Genomic DNA, 16,942 nt, shown 5'->3' with positions numbered 1-16,942 from the left:
GTAGGAATATAATCATGCAGTTATAGTTTGTGTCAGATCCCAACCTGATTTGAACAAAAAGAGCTGAATCGAATGTCTCTATCATAATATAATAGTAGTATAAGTATAATAAGAATAGTACTACTACTACTACTAATAGGAAGAAGAAGAAGGAGAAGAAGAAGGAGAAGGAGAAAGAAGAAAGGGGAAGAGGAGGAGAAAGAGGGGGAGGAGAAGGAGAAAAAGAAGCAGCAGCAGTCGTAACCTTTATTGAGAGTTTACTGACTGAGGGGACAACTCAAAGGAAATCCCCAAAGGAAAAGTGGCAGCAAGAAGGAAGCTGTCAGGGACACTGTGGATGTGGAGTGAGGGAGGGAGGGAGTCATTTATTCTCATCCAGAGGAGAAGATGGACAATGCCCTTCAATGCCAGCCTTTTTCAGAGCAGATTATTTTCAGGCAACTATCTTAGGGGAAGCATCAGTTTTCAACATCGTTGGCCATTAATGGATTTGAAATCCGATGGCAGCAAATCATTTTGTCATTTTATGCAAATAGGTTTTCTTAGAAGGTTCCAGTATGCTGGCCCTTCTAAGAATCCCTGTTATTTGACTTTTCAAACTTAAGTAACGAAAGCATTGACATCTCCTTTTTCGTCACATCCCCTTGTCTTTCCTGTGTTCCCAGTGGGACGAAACATACTCATCGTAGGTCATAGAGAAGCATAAGGCAGTGGCAGGTATGCAGTGACTTGGGGGATATACAGAGCTCAGAGAATTTAGGTCCTGCCCACTTCCTGCCACGTTCCTCCTTCCCAAGCTACTGTGTGTGTCTCAGTGATCCGCTTTGTGGTCCACAGTTTTCTCACATACACCATCTTATTTAACTTTTCCTGTACTTTCCCCTTGTACCTGAGGACCAAGATGTCTTTTCTGGGCTTTCGTATTGCTGGCTTAGCTGGATGGCTCTAGGGACACTCCCCCTATTCATGGAAGGAGGGACAGTCTGAAATGAACTCCCCACTTAACTTGCAAAAGAAGAAGTCATGCCTTTCAGACTTTGCTTTACTGCAAAAGGCAGTGCTCAGAGGACATGCTGATTAAGGGAAAAATGGGTTGCTTCTTTTCCCATTTTCCATATGGAAAGAAGATTTGAACGTGCAGTCTGAGCCTGAGTCCATATGCTTTGAAATCTGTTCATGCTCCTTGCTTTGCTGAATTGCAGAATCTGATGCCGTCTAGGTACTCGGGTCTGGGGCCAAACACGCCCAGTGGTCCCAGCATGATTTCAAATTCATGAAATATTTTTTAAAAGTCAGTCTACCCTTTTAGGTCCTTACTGCCTTCTATGAATTCTTCTAGAAGATACTCTTTTAAAAGCTGACGGATTTTTAAAAAATGCTCTTAGATTTTCATAATTTACATGTACCTGGAGTGTAATTTATCTGTGCAACTTCACAAAGCGTTCTCATCTTTTTTTTTTTACAAGAAAGAATATTACATTTGCATATGTAACAGATTTAGATCATTGTAGTGGTTTAAAAATTTTTTTTTTTTTTAGAAAACATGTTTCACACATGGTTAAATTGCTTAGGAAACATTTGGCCTATGGCTGGGTCAAAAGATGGCCTGTAAAATTTTTGATATCTATGGCCAAGCTAACCGTGTGGACAATTTGTACTTATTTGTTCTCCAACCCATAGTACATGTGAGGTGTAAAGCACTATTCTAGATGTTTTATAGGGTTCCTTATCTAATCCTTGCAAAGCCCTGTGGGAACAGATAGGGTTGATAATCTGCCCAAGGTCACGCAGCTAATAAGTCATAGAGCTGGGATGTAGAACCAGACCCGAGTTCACACCCATTGCCTTTTCTGCTCTGTTACTCCCATGGCAGCCCCTGTGAGGAAACTAACCAAGGGATGCTCTGATGAGGCTCTTTCTTCCTTCTGTGAGTCTCTGGGTGTGGACAAGGAGCCCTGCTTTAACCCTCATTCTTGATGTGTCAGATAAGAGAGATGCAGAATGATTTTCCTGAGGCAAAACCTTTGGTCTTTACGTTCTTTTGGAAACTGTACGATTCGGAAAGTGTTCTCAAAGAAAGATCGCCCAAAGAAAGATCGCCCAAAGAAAGATCGCCCGTTTCCTCAGCTCTTCCTTGCCTCTTGTTCTGCTGGCTGCAGGCTAAGACAGGCAGGAGACAGTGTGCAAATCTTACCCTCGTGACTCTTCTGCCTGCCTTCTTTTCCCTCACGGAGGCGTTGGTAGGACCCATGCCTGCCCATCACGGATGCCTGTTGAGGGCCTCACAGTGGTTGCAACATCCCCTGGGGGGCACGTCAGATAGAGGTGTGAAGGTTTTGCAGGGTTTTGCTCAGGGACTTCAGCTTTGAAACCCTTCGGTGATGAAACTGACCCCCCCCCGCCCCCCCCCCCCCCAAGAGTATTTTCACCAGTGCAGCCCTGGGGTTATACAAGGTCAAAAGACTTCCTCTTTTAGGAAAAGCCCCAGACAGCTCACTATGTTCTTCCTCCATCCTTGTTTGTGGGTGGTTTGTATTCTTAGTTGCTCCTCCCTCAGAACAGAGACCCAACAAAACACAAAGTGTTGGGAGATGCCGCCAGGACTCGGCTCCGTGTTTTCTTTCTGAATCTGTAGGCCTGCAGGGCTTCAACGCTCATGTTGCTGAGATGTTCCTGCCATGAGGAAGCAACTGGCAGAAGCAGTGTGGCGTCCGAGAAAAGCTTGGGAGACACGCTTGTTTTCTATCTAGCATTTGTGTTTGAGGACCCACGTGTACACGAATCCTGTCCACTCAGGGTTGAAGCCCATCCTGGATGCTGGGGTCTCATGATGAAGGAGCTCAGTGATGGAGAATCAGCTTTGGCAGGGCTAAACCACAGCTTCCTCCTCTGAAAGTGGGAATAATCATAATAGTACCTACCTCAGAGGGTCACTGTGAGGGTGAAAGGAGATAGTGTAGAAAGAGCACAGAGTTTAAGTCCAGGTGCATATCATAGTCACTGCCATCTTCATGCCACCACCCTCCTTACCTGCTGAGGAATCAGGAGAGCATTTTTGGGAGGCAAGTTTGACTTTTCAATGCATATTTTTATAAGCAGTTCAGTTGCATATAAAAGTAATTGCTGGCGTGAGTGCCTCAGCCCTCTTGGTAGGAAGGTCTCTGGGGCTCCTTCACCATCATTGTTAGCCTTGCTGTGTTTTCTCTCTTTACACTTCCTGGAGGGAGTGTGTGTGCAAGGATCTCTGACCTGAATCTCTACCCAAGTCCCTGTAGAACCGAAACAGATCAATGTACATTACGTTAGACATCTCGGGTGGCAATGATATACCTGCCTTTTCATTCAAAGTTATGTTAAATGTGAGAGGTAAACTTTCCAGATAATTCCTTGAGTATATTTACATTTATGCCACGTTGAGTATTTAGCCTTTTTGTTTCATACGATGGTTTCCACAGGGGTGGTAGGGCTTACATGAAGTGAAAGAGTGGTTCACGTTCCCATCTTAACCATGACGCAGGTCTCACTCTGCGTAAACAGTAATGAACAGCAACGAATAAACATGATTTAACTTGATACTTATGAAAGGATTCTTTGTAACAAATCTAATTTTTGAAATTAAATATTTTAAATGTTGTAGGAGAAGGAGCAATGTCATTGTAAAGGAACCCTAGAGAGGATGTTTTAAAGAAATTTTAAATCTTATTTAAAGCTTTTCTTATATTTTAAATAACTACTTTATGTATTACATTGGTAAAGTAAAATGTATACCTATTGCTGGGTAGAGCTAAATTAAAGGCAATAATAATTTTTAAATGGCTACCTCAAATGTCAAATTTTTAAAAACATTCAGCAGAAGTATTTCCTCACTTTTGAACAATGCAAAAGCAGTTTGCATTAAATTTTTCCATTTCAGGACTAAAAATGTGCTGTTATTCACTAACTCAAGCATAGTACGTGCCCAAGTAATTTCAAATGTAAGTACAGTTTAAGGAAGAAGATGATGATTTTCCTGTATAACATGGGAACAATAATATATTCCAAGGATAGAAATAACTTGAAATTAATTACAGATCCCAAATCCCTTCTTTGTGATCCAAAAAGCTCTGAAAACAAAGTTTTGATCATGACTCATTTGTAAGTATAGTCTGCCCCGAATTGGCATGAAGCTATTTATAGCTTTTACTAATCCGAATCAGTGTGAATGTTCCCGTTTTCCTGCAGAAATATTGCTGTAGTGGATTAGGGGGTTCTGCTCTAAACATTGCTGGGGGTGCTATGTTCTGTATGGTATATAGAATGTATAGAACATATATGCTATATGCACCATATTATCTCTAAAATCCCAAAGCTGCTGAATGCCGAGACATATCTGGTGCAAGGATTCTGAATAAAAGTACAGTTATCTCCTATGACTTGAACACCCCTTCATCCTGGTGTTTTCCAGGGACAGTCTCTCTTTATATCTGTTTAGAGGCAAGGTATGATTATTAATAAGGCCCCATTCACACTCAAAAGTGTTCCATTTTGGACAATAAATGTTATGGTCATCATACTGACCATCTCTGCATTCTGGGTGATGGAAAATGCAACACTGATAGGCGTCAGTAGGTTTCATATGAATTTCCATATATACAACTTTGAAATAAGATTCCAGATTATATCTTGAAACCCTAAAATAGTGTAAAGCAGTGTTTATAAGAAATAATTTTTAAAATGTAAAAACGTATACCCCACTGCTTTCTTAGACAAATTCTCCATAGCATTTATATATACACTTTTTTTTTGCTTTTTAAAGGGCAAATCATCGTTTTCCTCATCTTAATTGTTTGTGGACCAGCCTTTTTTTTTACTAGGCTGCAAGCCCCCTCTCTGTTCCCCCTCTCATTATCTTTCATGCCTGGCATCCACAGTCGGGTTATAGCTTATTAACTCAGCGTCAGTCTTTCTCATACTCGCAGGCCCTGGGAACAGAGTGCTGAGCAGACGGAACTGGCCTTGGGCTTCATGGAGATTCTTGTCTAGGGAGGCAGACAGATTTGGGGCCTGGCCTGGCCCCGGGGAGACTAAGAAGGCTTGCTGAGGACTTGCTTTTAACGCTAAGACCTGAACAATGAGAGTCAGCCAGTGAAAGGGGACGCCCCTGAGGACAGCAGGTACAGAGGTCTTGGGCTGCCCTGCTGGCCGGAAGGTCAGGGGGTAAGGTCAGCAGAGGGAGGGGAGGCTGGAGCCAGTGTGGGTGACAACAGCAGGCTTTAAGCAGATCATGTTTATGCTTTTACAAGAGTGTTCTGGCCTCCGGGCAGATAACAGAGTGGGATTGGGAGGTTGGTGGGGAGCCGGCAGAGTGGCTGCCTGGTGCCGGCTTTGCTGAAGAAAGGAATTGTTCTTGACCCACTGGTTTCACTTTCTATTCTTACAGTGTTCTAGTTACTCTCTTGGGAAACAGTAAATATGTGCTCTGCTCGTTACTTGGAGGCCAGAGCAGTTATGGAAGCCATGAGCCAAGTGAGAGCAAGTAGAGCTGAAGGGTGTGCAGGCTTCTGTCTTCCCCAGGTTGAGGAAAAGTTGTAAACAAGAAACAAAAAGCAAAACCCTCCCTCCCGATGGGCTTTCCTTGAGCCAAGTGGTGGAAAGGCTGTGGGATCGGGTCAGGAAAGAAAATGAAACTGTGCTGGGAATGCCAGCTTTGGGGGCTCTGGTGACAACTTGGGACTGGTCTGAAACGCAAATGCGCTACAGAGAACCCTGTGGTGAGGGGCCTCTGAAGACGGAGTATCTGCAACCTGCAGCCCAAGGACCCACGTGGCTGACTGCTTTCTTCTGCTGCACACTTAACCTACGAGGTGAAGCAGTGTCACTTGGAAGCCAACCTCATGTTTTAAAATCTAAATAACTTCAATTCGATATTAGTTCAGAAGTGTGACTGGAGGTAGATCTTTGATGCTGAAATCTGAGAGTCTTCTCTAAAACATGCTGGTGGGCTCTTGGGTCATCTTACTTTTCGTTTTCTACACAACCTTACACTTCAGATGACTTGTGGACCGTCTTCCCCAGGAAATGAAGCTTTGAGGGTCCTTGTTCAGATCACTGTTGCTTGATTGGATGGCCCCTTATGGGTGGACGATGACCGTGATTGATGCGTGTACTTAATACAGTCGCGGTGCCTGGATGAAGAAGAAACTACCAGCAGTTTAATTTAAGCACCACAGGGGGAATTTGCTAGAGTTGGTTGTATTTGCAGAAATGCCGTTGTTTGCTCCTGTGGACTGTAAATCACTTGCATGTTTCACTGTTGTCTTTCTTGCCAAGACTTTTTCTTTGCAAACTAATTTCAGATTTATACGAAGTTGCAAAAGTACTTGCAAAGATTTTTTTTTTTCTGAACTTATGGGGAGTAACTTGCCAACCTGAAATCCCATCACTCCTGAATTCTTGAGAGTGTCTGTCCTGCAAACAAGGTGCTCTCCACGTGACTGTCAGAATCAGGCAGTTGACACGAGGACCATCTAACTTGCAGACCCGAGTCAGGTTCGCCAGTTGTCTCGATAATGTCCCTCGTAGCAAAAGAAGCCCATCCAGGCTCCAGTGTCATGCCTTTGTCATCTTTCCTTAACGTCCATGGACTTGTCATTTTTGATGATTACAAGCCAGTTATCTTATAGAATGTCTGTCAGTTTGAGTTTGTTTGGGGTTTGCTCATGATTAAATTCAGATTATGCATTTTCTGCAAGAATATCTCAGATGTGATGCTCTGTTCTTTTATTGCCTCCTGTCAGGTGGCGTATGTCTTTGACTTGTTCCTTTTTTGGGGGTGTTCACTGGATCATTTGAGTAAGGAGGTATCTGTGAGGCTTCTCCATTATAAAGTTACTCTTTTCCCCTTTGTCATAAAAAATATTTTGTGGGAGGTGCTTTGAGACTATGTAAGTGTCCTTTTCTCATCAGCCTTTCGCCCACTGGTTTTAACATCTGTGACGTTTCTTGATGGAATAATTTCTACTAGGATCGCTGCCAAATGGCGATCTTCTGGTTCCATCGTCTTTCCACGGTTACTAGTTGGCACTGTGCTTTCTCTTCTCCCTATTTAGTTTTTCATAGATCCCTGTTTTGTTCAGTGGGCTATAACACAATTTTATCATTATTTTGATGCTCAGATTGTCTCAGATTTGGCCAGTGGGAGCCCCTTCAAGTGGCTGCTATTTTTTTTTTTTAATTCATTTTGGTCGCGTTGGGTCTTCGCTGCTGCATGCAGGCTTCCTCTAGTTGTGGCAAGCAGGGGCTACTCTTATTGCAGTGGCTTCTCGTTGCAGAGCATGGGCTCTAGGTGCACGCACGGGCTTCAGTAGTTGTGTCACGTGGGCTTAGTTGCTCCGCAGCATGTGGGATCTTCCTGGACCAGGGATCAAACTGTGTCCGCTGCACTGGCAGGCGGATTCTTAACCACTGTGCCGCCAGGGAAGTCCCTGCTATGTTTTTTCAATGTGTTCCCAGCATTCTTTGATCACTTCTTTACTTTCTGGGCCCCAAGATGGTTCAGGCTCATCTTTTGCTTTCCCTGCTCTAACCCTGGAATCAGCCATTTTCCCAAGAAGCCCTGATTCCTTTTAGCGGAGAGTGGTATTTAGAAACTAAGATTTGGGCATTACATGTGCTCCTCACCATTGGCGTATTGCTGTCCCCAGACCCTCTTAGTGGACAGGGTTAAGGAATATCTGTGCTGTTTATATATACATATACTTACACATACACATACTATTTTACATCTTATGTTTCTTTCTGTATTTATTGAGATATGTGAAAAACCACGAATTCAGTCCTCTTCTAATGCAACACCCAGAGTTATTCTCGTTTTCTTTCTGTATTTGCACTTCCTCCTCCAACAGTGAGAAACCTGGGTCCCATTATCCTTAATGTAGTAGTTAAACTACTCAACTGCCGGAGTGTTTCTGATCTCATGTTCCCATGGCCGCCCCACCTCACATCACTCCGTGGGTTCCCGCACTCTGGACCAGACTGCTGCCCTCCTGTACAGGAGCCCCTTCCTTCTGCTTGGGCCCTGAACCCCCCCTCTGGGCTGCTGCCTCCCCCTGCACCCATCCTCACTGCTCCACATGGCCTTTAGCACTCCGTGCCTTCTCCCACCCACACGGACACCCTCTTTATGCCAGTACTCCACACCGAGATGCTTCTGCCCTGCTTCCCTAAGGTCCGCCCTATGAAGTCTGCCAGGGCAGCCATAAGTACCAACAAACTGGATGGCTTAAACCACAGGAGTTTATTGCCTTACCGTTCAGGAGGCCAGAAGCCCTAAGTCAAGGTGTCAGCAGGATTGGTTCTTTCTGGGGCTCCAAGTGCATATCTGCTCCACGGGGAGAAGTTTCTCCTCGATTCTGGTGGTTGCTGGCAGTCCTTGGCTTGTAGACACATCTCTGCAATCGTCAGTCACTCCAACCCCTGTCTCTGTCTTCATGTAACTTCTCCTCTGTGTGTGCGCCTGTGTCCAGATTTCCCTCCTCTTGTAAGGACACCGGTCATATTGGATTTAGGGCCTGTCCTAAGGCAATATGACCTCATTGTAACTTGATTACATCTGCAGAGACCATATTTCCAAATAAGATCACATTCACAGGTTCCAGGTGGACATGAATTTGGGGGAACACTGTTCAATCCATTGCCTCTGCTTTGCTCAGTTCCATGTGGTGGAGTTTTGGACTAAATCTTTCATAAAGGGAGGGAGGGAGGAAAGACGGGTAGACGGAACTGTCAGTTTTGAGAAGAATGTTCTCTGTTGCCATATTCTTATTTTCTAATCTAAAATTAGGGCACTGTGCTGACATCAGGAGTCTTGGAGAGCTCAGGACTTGGAGAGAGCACAGGCTGGCACTCATCGTCATGTTGTGGGACTTCACGAGTCCCCATGGGGATTGCACCCCTCAAGACACCCTGTGCTGTAAAGCATTGCAGCCCATTACTCTAAGTGTTCAGCAAACTTGACATGGTGCTGCCTGGGGTTGGGGTGCCTCCCCCCGTACCCCCCGCCCCCTAGCTGCCCAGTTCCAAACAACTGTGTCCTGGGGTCCCGTGTCAGCCCTGTACTAGGCGGTGCTGCCGGCTGCCTCCGAGAGCCGCTGGAGCACTTGGGAAGGGCGAGCCCTGAGTGTCATCAGTGCTGTCCAAGGAGGGAGCGCTGTCAGCACCGGGACCCAGCAGCCCAGGGAAACCACCACCACCCAGCTTGTCCTAGAAGTGTACTGCCCTGATGGTTGAAAAATGACCCCCACTCCCTGCTTCTTTTCACGTATTACTTTGTATTATATTCTGAGCTATATTAACTTATGTATTACTTACATAGAACATATAATAATACATGCATAGAATATATAATTATGTTTATTAACTATATCAACATGTATATTCTGAGCATTTTCCTATGCAAATGAAATATCCCCCTATAGTTACCGTGTTCCGTTATTTGCGTCTACCACATTTTATTTAACCATCTTCCTACTGTCTGATGTTTGGATCCGTTTAAAATGTTTGCTGTTGTAAATAATGCTCCCTCAAACATGCTTGACCTTAAGCTTGTGTCTGTAGAAACTGTTATTAAATTACACTAGTCATCAGAGTGTACACTGGGCACTTTGCATGTCTTGTTTAAGCCTTGCCACAAACTGTAAGGAAATTATCACCATTTCACAGATTAGAAAGCCGAGGCATCAGGATCTTGGGTTCTGCTACCTTCTGCATTTGGTTCTTGAAGCCTTGCCCTGGGAGTGGCCTTAGTTACCGATGGAGGTACTCCCAGACCTGGATGGCTCCTACAGTGGTGGAGACCAAGAAATTTCTGAATTTTTAGGGGAATAGCACATAGATTTCTCACTTAAGGTCACAAGTACCCAGTCCTCATCTCACATAAGGCATGGTGGTAAAGAAGTGGCACTAGCCACAGACTCACTCCTTGCCCACTTGTGGTGGACATAGGAGCCTTCCCTGGTCTCCACCTGCCCGTGGATGGCCGTGTTGTCCCAGAGTCACAGTGGCAGTCAGACCTCCAGTGATGTCCTGCATCTTGTCCACCATCCTACTCAATAAATAAGCACAGTGCTAGGTCCTGTGGAGATCATAATCACTTACTCAAAAGTTCCAGGTCAGATCATTAGCGGAGTCAGACAAGATCGATTATCATTAATATCTAGCTATTTCTTGGGGCTGTCATCAGTGTGAACAAAATGACCCTTGTGGTGACAGTTGAATCTGCATTGGTCGGGGAAAGGTTTTTGGAAGGGTAGATTTAAAACTGGCCCCTGAATTCCAAGAGAGAAGTGAGCTAGTGTAGAATGTGTAGGACACACAGGGCGCTGAGAGATTGAACTTGTTTGGAATGGAGTTTGTGGGCTGGGCGTTTGGCACTCTTTAGCAGTCCTGAAACTAAAAATGAGGGAGAAGCAGAAAGGCCTTATAGGCAAGTGATTGCTCTTCGTATACACGGAAGGGTGTGGAAATTGACAAATACCCGCAATATCTAGGGCTTTAATGGTTTTCAGTACCTTACAAAAGTGTGCCTGTGAAATTAACTCTGAGGTGGTGGAGCATGGCTTCTTATGGGGGTTGTCTGTGTTCCTGAAATAGTTCTCCAGGTTAATCAGTAACAGGAGAGAGCAGGGCCGGGTGCACGCCCCTCCTTGCCTGCTTTCATTAAGACCCCGCCAGGACCCAGGTGGCCCGTGCTCAGGCCAGGTGACCCTGCTTCCTGGCAGAGGCAGAGGCTAAAATGAAACAACTGGAAAAATGAAACCCAGTGACTCAAGTTAAAAAAAAAAAAAAATCTCTGATTCTTTCCTGTTGCTTCTTAAAGAGGGGATGGAGGTAAAGGGGTGGAGAGTGGGAAAATATTTTTATTTTGGAGTATGGGAGTGGGGAAATAACTGTTCTCCTAGTACAAATTACAAAAATAAAGCCCCAGCTGGACAGGATATGCACTCCATCTTGCTGATTTCCACCAGCCAGGCAGGTACTAAAGGGGGCAGGAAGTGTGAATTGAAAGGGGCGGGGTCGGGTACCGCGGTCGGGATGCTGCTTTCCATTCATCAGGCCCAGCTGCTAGAGCCTGAGCCGTGCTTCCCGGCAGCACAGGCTTCCAGGGTGGGCGCTGGCTCAGACTGGGAGGCACTGGGCTCTCAGTGCCTCTTAGTGTGGTCCCCAGTTGGGCCTCATGTTCCGCAGGCGAAGTAAGGGCCGAAGACTCCTTCTGTTTAAATCTGAACTCTACCACCTTCTGTGAGCTTGGACAAGTTCCTTAACCTAATGGGCCTCGCTTTTTTCATGTGTCACATGGGGATTTTAGTAGCACCTACCTTATAGGGTTGTTATGAATCAAGCGAAATAATACCCTGACCCGCTTAGAACTTGCCTCGCACGTAGTCCTCGTTAGCTGTGTTAGCATCACAGTGATGGGGCGCGGGTGCTCTGGGCAAGCCCTGTTTTCAGGGGCTCACAGGTCTAGGCCGGGATAAGGATGACTCACACAGAAGCTCCCCCACCTACCCGCAGGCTGGCTTCCCAAAGGTGATTCAGCTTGCCGTGGGCGAGTCAGGCCTTTTCAAACAGGCTGGACTAAAAACTCAGAAATAGCACAGTTTCAGTGTCAGGTGGGTAAACCTGCCTTTTTAGGAACCCCACAGGGGTGTCTTATGAAGAAACTTTGTTTTTACCTGACACTGGACCACTCACTGTGATGTGGAAAGACTAGAACCAGCCTTGAAACTGTGTGTCTATCTTTGGGGACAAATGGTTCCCCATTCACACCAGGCACATCTCAGGTATTCAGTAGCCACCAGTGGCTACCTTGTTGGGCTGTGTGGATATAGAACACGTCCAGTATTGCTGGATGGGGCTGGTCTGCATTTATTGGCTACCTGCTAGGTGAAAAGTGCAATTTTATATGTAGCAATGTTAACAGAGGTTTGTGGCAGTGGAGTAAGGCTGGTAAGATACATGTTAGATACAGTGTGTTCTGTGAATTCAAGGGCAGTTTTGAATTGGCCAGGGTGGGCTTGGTGGAAGAGATGGCATTTGAACCATCTGTGAAGGGGTCCCTGACTATTGCCAGGCGAGACCATTCTCCTCAGCTCTGGCCTCACATACCTAATTGCCCATCCAATGTCTCTTGGGATATCCCAAAGAGATCTCAAATTCAGAAGACCCAAAACCAATCTCAATATTTCTCCTCTTTTTTTTTTTTTTTTCAATTGAAATATAGTTGATTTACGGTATTGTGTTAGTTTCAGGTGTACAGCGAAGTGATTCAGTTATACATATATATGTATATATCTGTTTTTTTCAATTCTTTTCCATTATATGTTATGACAAGATATTGAATATGGTTCCCTGTGCTGTACAAGAAATCCTGTTGTTTATCTGTTTTATACAGTAGTGTGAATATGTTAATCCCAAAGTCCTAATTTATCTCCCTTCTGCCCGCTATCCCCTTTGGTAACAGTAAGTTTCTTTTCTATGTCTGTGAGTCTATTTCTGTTTGTAAATAAGTTCATTTGTATCATTTTTTTAGATCCCATATATAAGTGATATCATATGATATTTGTCTTTCTCTGACTTACTTCACCTAGTATGATAATCTCTAAGCCACTTGCAGCAACATGGATGGACCCAAAGATGATCATACCAAGTATTTCTCCTCTTCAGCCTTCCGCATTCCCTGGTGCAGAGAGGGACATTACCACCCACCTGGTCTGAAGAAGGACAAAAGGAGGTCACAGATAAGCTTGAAGAGGGAAGGGAGTCAGACATTGAGAAAGAAGAGTGGTGGCCTCCATTTTTCTCTGGAGCTGGAGGCAAGATCATTTGCTGGGACTGACGGGGAACAGGAGGGAGAAGCCAAAACAAAACAAAAACAAAAACAAAAAACCTGCAGAGACTTTTTGAAAGCTCCGGTGAGGTGATAAAGCATGCGTCTATAGTGGTATTATTGTTATTATTATTATAACTGGGTACTATTCAGCCCAGTCCTGAATTTTTGTTGCAGGAGCAAACAAGAAGAGGGAGGGACCCGTTTGTAGCAGCGTGGTTGGGCAGCTGCGTCTGGGGGAGTAGGGCCAGCGAGTGAGCGAGTGGATGTGCTAGGGAGAGGGAGTGGGGGAAGCGGCGCCTGGAGGGCAGGGGTGGACCCTCTCTTGGGAAAGCGCACATCTGCACAGACATGACGTGTGCATGTGTTTTCAGGGCTTACTCCCGGGATGGAGAACTTCTGTTCTCTGTAGGCTGCACTGAGAACTGTTTTCTAGAATGACCGTTGGCTCACCTGCAGTACTGAGAACCAGAGATATTTTGGTGTCTTTCGAGCACATGTGTGGAGGCCGTAAGTCAATTTCTCTGTCAGCTTACGGTTGTGATTCAGAGACTCAATCACACTGTTTCAGGTACCAGCGTAGTTTGTGGTCAGAGATAGGGAAATTTTTGTAAAGGAGCTATGGTAATGCCTTCTAAAAGGGTATAGAAAACATGCCTAATAAGAAAATTGTGGGTAGAATGGCAAATATGCAAAACCGTAGTCTGGATGATTCTCAGTTTGGGAAACTAGTTCTGCGGTATTTAGAGGTATTTAGACTTTTAATTTCATATGCGTTTATATTCCATTCATGATGTAAATCTATTCACCATTGGCCTCCCCGTTTTCCCATGACTCAACTGGAGATGTTTATTAAACGTATGAGATCTGGAAGGCCAGCGGCTAAGGGTACTAAACGGCAGTGATACCTACACTTAGCTGCGTATCAGTTGTCCTAGGGTCATAAAAAATTACTGATTCTTAAGCCCTGAAGATCCTCATTCAGTAGTTCTAGGATGGGGCCCAGGGAATCTTTTTTTTTTTTTTATTCCCCAGTAATAACGTCGCACAGGCAGTTTTGCGATGCTGGTATAGGTGGAAAGAAAGTATAGCAAAGTATAACTATGGGTTAAGATATATTGAGCCATTTCTAGCAATGCTGCCACATCATTCAAGGCTGGGTCCCTAAAAAATCCACATGGTAGGAGAATTCATGGTTGAATTGCTTAAAACCTGAAAAACACTGGGCTAGAGACTAAAATACTTAAGTGAATCTATGACGTGTATCTTTTTAACGTTCAATAAAGTAAAACAGTAAATGCGTGAAACTACATCAGTGATACAGTGGATAGCATGCTCTTGCTTTCCACTGCTTACTGATTCTCCTGAAGTTTAACAAAACTTTAAAATTGGTTTCGCATTGATGTGGATAAGAAGTGTGCTGAGAGGCAAGCTTTTTTCTGTGTTAGGCACTCCATCCAAATGTTGAGTGTCTTTCTGGTTTCCTGACTGCTAATTGTTGACCTCGCCCTACAGTCCCACCAGAGTATGTAGAGTGATTTGAATATTGTAGGCAGAGAAGTATTAAGTATAGCCAAATGGGTAGGTCTCAACCCCCCTCCCTAATGTACAGAGTCATTTCATCTTATCTCTGAACATGGTATTTTCATGCCAAGCACATGCTGTTAAACTTCTCTTGTACATTTCACCTCTGTCTCCCGGGAGTCAGTTACCGTTGTAAGGGTTCACCACTTCTTGTCTTCTGTATTCCTTCTCTTCTGTCTTCTGCTTTCCACCATTACCTCCGCGTCCACCACCACCCACCTGCTCACACACATCTGTACACACAACTGGGAACCAATTTAGCACAGTATGATGCTTTTTATACTTTTTTGGCCACAGTACCGGTATAATAATATAAAATTGAAACAATCGTTTAATGAAACGATGCTTACTCTTATTTGGGGAACACTCATGGTTTCCATTCTGTATTCTCATACACTACAACTAAAGTGCTGACCTTCATCCTGTAATGCTCATCTTAGTCCCATAAATTGATTTGCTGACCCTCTAATGGGTTGCTACCAGATGTTTGGAAAAAAAAAAACTGGTTTAGAGGTTTCTGGCATATGCTTTGGAGTCAGGAATATCTGGATTTGAATCTTCCCTTTACCACTTGATAGCTCTGCAGCTTGGGAAGTAGCGTCATTTCCTCATCTGTAGAGATGGAGGTAAGGAGATGCGGATGGACCAAGGGACTGTCATACAGAGTGAAGTCAGAGGAAAACAAATACCGTGTATTAGCGCATATATGTGGAATCTAGAAAAATGGTACAGATGAACCTATTTGCAGGGCAGGAATAGAGACGCAGATGTAGAGAACGGACATGTGGACACAGGGTGGAGGAAGGGGAGGGTGGGATGAATTGGGAGATTAGGTTTGACATAAATACACTACCATATGTAAAATAGATGGCTAGTGGGAACCTGCTGTATAGCACAGGGAGCTCAGCTCGGTGCTCTGTGATGACCTAGGTGGGCAGGAAGGAGTGGGGTTGGGGGGGAAAGGAGGTCCAAGAGGAAGGGGATATATGTATACATATAGCTGATTCACTTCATTGTACAGCAGAAACGAACACAACATTGTAAAGCAATTATACTCCAATAATTTAAAAAAAAGAGCCTATTTAAATCCCCGCCCCACCCCCCAAAGGATGCTATACCTCATATAGCTTGTTTGAAGATGGAATGAAATAATGCATGAAAAGCATTGGTATCTCATTCTTAGCAAGGGCTTGAGCCAGTGTGACAGGGATAAAGAGAACGATGATGGTGATATTCAGTTTTCAACTCCAGCTTCCTCTCAGTTCACATCATTTTGAACTGAAATTCTTATTTTTTCAAGAAGGTACACAGAAGTCAGTGTGAGGAGTATAGGATGTCCTGTAAGAGGAACTTACATTTTGGGAAGGATTACTGTATATCCAGGAAAAATTACCACTAAAAATTGCTGTTATATTCCTCCAAATGTATTGCCACGTGTGTGTGTGTTTTTCTTTTTCTCTGTGTTCTCATTGCCACCAGTGGCTCTAGCTTCTGGCTTCCTTGGCTTCACATGCTCCTGTGTAGAGTCCTGCTTGGTTCATGATGAAACGCGGCCACTCAGAACTTTTTAGTGGCCCCTATAAACAAGCTGAGTGTCTGGCTGAGCATTTGAGACCCTCCAGAAAGACCTGGGCTCAAATCTTGGGTCCCCATCTGCGGGCTGTGTGACTTGGACACATTTTTTCCTTTTTTTAAAGTTACCTTTTCAAGCTATACTTTTCCTTATCTCTAAAATGGGGATAATAATATTTAACAGACTAGGGCTGTTGTGAGGGTTAGTGATGATATATCCAGTCTGTGCTCCTCACACGCTGGCTGGCTCTTAGGAAGCTTCCCCCACGTTGGTACGTGAGTCAGTTGCTCTGCCCACATCAGCAAATACACCTTCCTCAGTTCTGCTTCAGCCATTAATACCAGCCTTTACCGTGCCTGACTTGACTTGCAGCCTTCTTTCTGCCTAAGTGATTCCTCCCTACCCTATAAGCTCTTCCTTTACCATAAAACTTTTGCTTATGAACCCATCTAATAATGATTTATGAATGAGCTCACCTAGTTGGTAATTAATCATATACTGCCTTTTGGTCTCTTGCAGTCTTTTATTATTACAATTATAGTATTATTAGTTAGCTTTATATGATTTATGTCTCATGCCCCCAGTTAATTTATTAATTCCTTGAGGGTAGTGATCATGTCTTACACGTCTTCGAATCCTCCACAGCACTTATTTAGCACAGCTCCTTGTAATAATTTGTGTTTAATAAATATTTGCTGGTACACTGGATAACTGCATACTGCAGACAGCACATCCCTAGGAGGAGAGGGTCCAGTGGTTAGATTTGTGAGAGAAGGTTTAATGGATGATAATAGACTTGAGCTGGCTTTTGTTGGGAGGATAACATTTATGTAGGTTGATAAGAGGGGTGGCACATGGCTCTGTGGGGAAAACTATTAAGTGACAGGAGCTCGCACAGGCATATTTAAAACAAATGATGC

At 44.2% G+C, this 16,942-nt stretch overlaps 1 protein-coding gene across 6 annotated transcripts in view; it reads left to right on the top strand.

Moving 5' to 3' along the window:
- IRF2 (interferon regulatory factor 2) overlaps positions 1-16,942 on the top strand; it is a 149,514-nt gene that overhangs the window by 17,867 nt on the left and 114,705 nt on the right. For 3 of the 6 annotated variants that reach the window (XM_057697009.1, XM_057697010.1, XM_057697008.1), the window contains exon 2: positions 12,627-12,950. The exons of the other annotated variants lie outside the window; for them this stretch is intronic. In XM_057697009.1, the coding sequence (XP_057552992.1) occupies positions 12,657-12,950 (294 nt within the window). In that variant the 5' untranslated portion in view covers positions 12,627-12,656. The remainder of the gene's footprint in view (positions 1-12,626; positions 12,951-16,942) is intronic. 6 annotated transcript variants of the gene reach the window in all.

This window comes from Hippopotamus amphibius, chromosome 10 (genome assembly GCF_030028045.1).
Source record: "Hippopotamus amphibius kiboko isolate mHipAmp2 chromosome 10, mHipAmp2.hap2, whole genome shotgun sequence".
Classification (NCBI taxonomy): domain Eukaryota; kingdom Metazoa; phylum Chordata; class Mammalia; order Artiodactyla; family Hippopotamidae; genus Hippopotamus; species Hippopotamus amphibius.
This window is presented reverse-complemented; position numbering and strand designations above follow the sequence as displayed.